Source organism: Theobroma cacao, chromosome 1 (assembly GCF_000208745.1).
Source record: "Theobroma cacao cultivar B97-61/B2 chromosome 1, Criollo_cocoa_genome_V2, whole genome shotgun sequence".
Lineage (NCBI taxonomy): Eukaryota > Viridiplantae > Streptophyta > Magnoliopsida > Malvales > Malvaceae > Theobroma > Theobroma cacao.
In genome coordinates this window covers 5,501,320-5,505,826 of record NC_030850.1, presented here as the reverse complement: position 1 = coordinate 5,505,826, position 4,507 = coordinate 5,501,320, and the positions used below count along the sequence as shown (strand labels likewise).

General features: G+C 36.8%; 1 protein-coding gene across 1 annotated transcript; it reads left to right on the top strand.

Moving 5' to 3' along the window:
• LOC18611594 (ethylene-responsive transcription factor ERF060) lies at positions 2,234-4,221 on the top strand. The gene has a single exon (XM_007047932.2). It carries the CDS (start codon positions 2,665-2,667, stop codon positions 3,799-3,801), a length of 1,137 nt encoding a protein of 378 aa, XP_007047994.2. The 5' UTR covers positions 2,234-2,664; the 3' UTR covers positions 3,802-4,221.

Sequence of the window (4,507 nt, the reverse complement as noted above, 5' to 3'; positions counted from 1 at the left end):
ATATTTGATGCGGAGAAATGTAGAAAAAGATGAGGAGGAGGGAGGGGAGGCGTGGCTTGCAAGTGATGTCCACGTCGGAAACGACGTGTAAGCGCGTCAAAGGTAGGTCCCATGTCCTACGTACATACCCACGCCAATGCTTTGGAATTGGAATTGGGATCCTTTTCGCTTCCTTCTTACGCAACTTCTAACACCCCCCCAAACCCAGTTCTCAACGTTTTGACTTTGATTTCCCTTAACCATGGTTACCTTCTCTACCCCACTCCTCCTCCACCTCCAATATTTAGAATTGTCTCTTTCACTCCCTATTTCCCCTTTTTCCTATCAAGATTCAGTCTTCGGCTTCCTATAATAATATCAAGCTCCATTATTGTAACACCAAAAAAAAAAAAAAGGAATTGAAAATATACAACAAATGAAAATACATCAATGTAGCATGGAAGTAGAAAGACAGATATTTTTCATTCCATAATTAAAGTCGTTTTCAATAATTATTAATTATTGAATTAAATTATTATTGTAATCATTTCTTAACTAACTCGATTTTAACAATGATTCCTTGTCTCATAATATATATAAAAAAATAAATCCACTCATGTTTATAATAAAAAAGGGTTACTAATAATTATGTTCTTTGAATGTTTAAATATTAGATAATCCAACAATCACAGTGGTTTAGTTTGTGTTGTTTAACTCTTATTTATTAATAATTTTTACGATAATATATTTTGGGTGAACAATGACATAAAAAGGCTATGAAGCATCGTTAATATTTGCCGTTCAACTTTAACTCAGCCGACACTAACCAAGGTTAGTTAAGATGAGAAAGAGATTAAAGAAGAAAGAGATCCATAGAAATGTGTGATGAAGGCACAGCCTAATCGGCCTTTCAAGCCTTCGACCTTTCACAAATCTGAAGAATCCAATGCCCAATCATCTCTTTTCATAATTCCCTTTCTCTCTCACAGCCTAGCGCCGCAATTGACGTAATGTTGTCTCTCTCTCGTTCGCTCCCTGTTGTTGTCGTCAGTGGTCACATGATTACACTAATTTTGTCTTTAATTTATTACTTATTAGTTAGTATTATTACAACTTTAACCAAGGTTTTCGTTTTGTCCTTACATTAACAAAAAAGAAATAAAAAACCTTTCAACGTTTCATTGCTTCATTTTCTCCACAAACTGCCCTATCCACAGTGGATTATTTATTTTATTTTAAGATTTTATTACTAATTAATCTCACTTTGCTCTAGAGATGAGTTTGAAGATTTAATAATTAGACCTAATTAAACTTTTTTGTAATTCGGATTAGACACTGTTGTTTGTGGGTAACAATTAACAATGATTTACTTTAGATGGCTTTTGTAACCTTGCATGTGAGCAGCATCACAAGTCCTAGTCCTTCTTTTCAGTGTTTTTTTTTTTCAACCTCAAGTGCAAATCCCAATTACTTGAGTAAACCTAGGTGGTTTTGTTTCTAAATCCTAATTATTTGTATAATCTAAGTAAATGGTTTTTATTCAAGATATTAGAGCTATGATATTCTAAAAGTAACATTTGATTGTAAATTATCTTATATAATTATATGAAATTTCATAGTTAACATTGAAAATTAATAAAAGATGCAAAATATATAATCTAATTAAAAGAATCTCATGGTGTTTGTTTTTTGTGTTTTTTAATTTAAGCCATGATTTGTGACTAATTATCTTATTCAAATCTTGAGGTCCATTTTGCTCTCAAATTTATCACTATGGTGCTACCATAAACACAAAATCATTACCCAAAAGATTAGTGATAATGATGATAAATATCGATTGATGTGGCAAAGTGGCAGAGGCAGAGCATGCCGCGAACCAACACTAAAGGACAAAAAATCGCATTAAATTCCAAAAGGCGATACACAAAAGGGGCAGTTGCACTAGATTCAATAACAGTCAACCGAATCTCCAACCAATCACGCCTTCACACGTGTAAGCAACCATTCAGAAACCGACACCTGCCGGTTCTCCTTTCAAGTAAATGGCAAATTCCCATTGAGGTAGCCCTCATGGAATAAAGGGCATCTTTGAAGTTGACGAGAAGGAGGAGGGGAGGGGAGGGAAGGGGAGGGTGCTAAATTAAATTAATTAAGTAAAGACTAATAAAAGTTAATTAAAAAATGTGAAAGATCTCAAGGGAGGGAGAGAGAAGCCACATGGGGGTAGAGGGTTATATAAGTAGAGATATGGCGACCCTGGCAATGCAAGAGCGTAAACACAAAAGTGAGGCCACAGAAAAAAATAAATAAAATTTGAGAGAGTTTTTAGATTTTGCAACAGTGTTTGATCATCTCAGTTTTCTTCTTAATTCCCCCCTTTTTCTGTAATTCCCCGCTTCTCTGAATCCCTTTCTGTCATCGTCTGTCTTTCAAGCTGAAATATTTGTGTCAAAAGCAGAGGTAAACAAACCTACCAGGGTTGTGTTTTTTGAAAGCCAGGTGATCCAGAATAGAGATCCAGGTTTCTGTTTTTTTTTTTTAGTTACGAAGTTTTAATCTTTATTTTCTTCAGCTAAGAGGGCTTATTTTTGGTCCCTTAAGGTTGGTTTTTTATCATACTGTTTTGCCTGTTCATTTGTTTTGGTTAAGAAACAGGTTGTTTCAAGTTTTAACTAGTTTTTGGATATGGCAGCAGCTATAGATATGTATAATAGCAGCAGCAGCTCAGTTTTCTCAGATCCTTTTAGAGAAGAGTTAATGAAAGCACTTGAACCTTTTATGAAAAGTGCTTCATCTACCTCTCCTTTAGCTTCTTCTTCATCTTCTTCATCTTCTCCAACTTGTTCTTTTTTCTCTTACCCGTCTTGCTCCTACTCGCAACTCACTTCTCCTTCACAGCCTAACATGTACCCTGAATTTTGCTCCCCATCGAGCACCCACTTGTTTTCTAATCATGGGTTCTCTAACTATAACAACCTGATGGGTTTCGAGCAGACAGGTTCAATTGGGCTTAACCAACTCACCCCTTCTCAAATCCTCCAAATTCAAGCCCAAATCTACCAACAACAACAGCAGCAGCAGCAGCAGCAACAGCAGCTTGCTTCTATGGCTACTACATCATCCCTTCAAAACCAAAGGCTCAACTTTCTTTCCCCAAAAGCTGTCCCTATGAAACATGTCTCCACCCCTTCCAAGCCTACGAAACTCTACAGGGGAGTGAGACAGAGGCACTGGGGCAAATGGGTAGCTGAAATCAGACTCCCCAAGAACCGAACCCGCCTTTGGCTTGGCACTTTTGATACAGCAGAAGAAGCAGCTTTGGCTTATGACAAGGCTGCTTATAAGCTAAGAGGAGAGTTTGCCAGGCTCAACTTCCCTCACCTCAAGCACCAAGGAGCTCATGTTTCTGGAGAATTTGGTGATTACAAGCCTCTCCATTCCTCAGTTGACGCAAAGCTGCAAGCCATCTGCCAGAGCTTGCAGAAACAAGGGAACTCAGGAAAGACTTGTTCTGTTTCCGATTCAAAACCGAACAGTGTTGTTCCTTCACAGCCTAAGGTTGAGTTTGATTACCCTGTGAAGACTGAGGAGCTTGATCAGTCTCCAAGATTTTCTGATCCTAAAGTGGAAAATTCACTGTCATCATCATCATCCCCGGAGTTATCTGATGAGTCATTGGCAGGATCTTCTTCACCAGAATCTGATATCTCTTTCTTGGATTTCTCTGATTCAAAGTGGGAAGACAATGAAAACTTTGGTTTGGAAAAATACCCTTCAGTGGAAATTGATTGGGAAGCCATCAGGGAACTATCTGAGTCTTAGGGAAAAAAAAAATAAACTACTATCATGTAATCTTCTTGTATTTTCTTAGGTCAAGTATCTTTTCTTTTGTCATGTAGGCTGTTTTAGTGTCTCTTGTAGGTCTCTACAATGAAATTTTTGAAATTTGTAGAGGTGCTACGGAGCTTTGATTAATTAGGGGTCAGTATAGAAGTTGTATCATGTTAATATGTGTAAGAGATCAGAGGTATCTCCTTCCAGATTGGTCTTTGCTGGTACTTTTTTTCCTAGCAATGGCCGTTGGAGTGCTTCTAGTTTATGTTTGGTTTCATTATTGTAGGCCGGGTGTAAAGTAAAAAAAAAAAAAGCTTTAATGTCTTTTGAATATATATTTAATGTACCTTTGTTTATTTTTCTGTATCTTTGTGTAAATATAAATGGTGTGCATGCGTTTGTGTTTGATTCGGCTTCTTCACGTGTTTCTGCCCTTAATCTGTCTGTTAAGGCATCATTCCTTGTCTCTTAAACAGTGTTAAACAAACAAAATTTTGATGTAATCTATGAGATGGAGCCATGTTTTATAAAGCAGAACAAATGAATCCAATTGATTCCGTTGTTTTATATTTGTATTTTCATCCTCTGATTGTGGAGAGTTTTTCATGTTCAACCTGTCTACACTCTGTGCTCGACATTGAATCTCTAATTTAGGTAAAGATGCGTAAACGCTGTCTTATTTGATCACCACTGA

What these genes read in the sequence shown, in the direction of transcription:
- LOC18611594 (XM_007047932.2), top strand. Translation starts at nt 2,665, where the DNA reads ATGGCAGCAGCTATAGATATGTATAATAGCAGCAGCAGCTCAGTTTTC.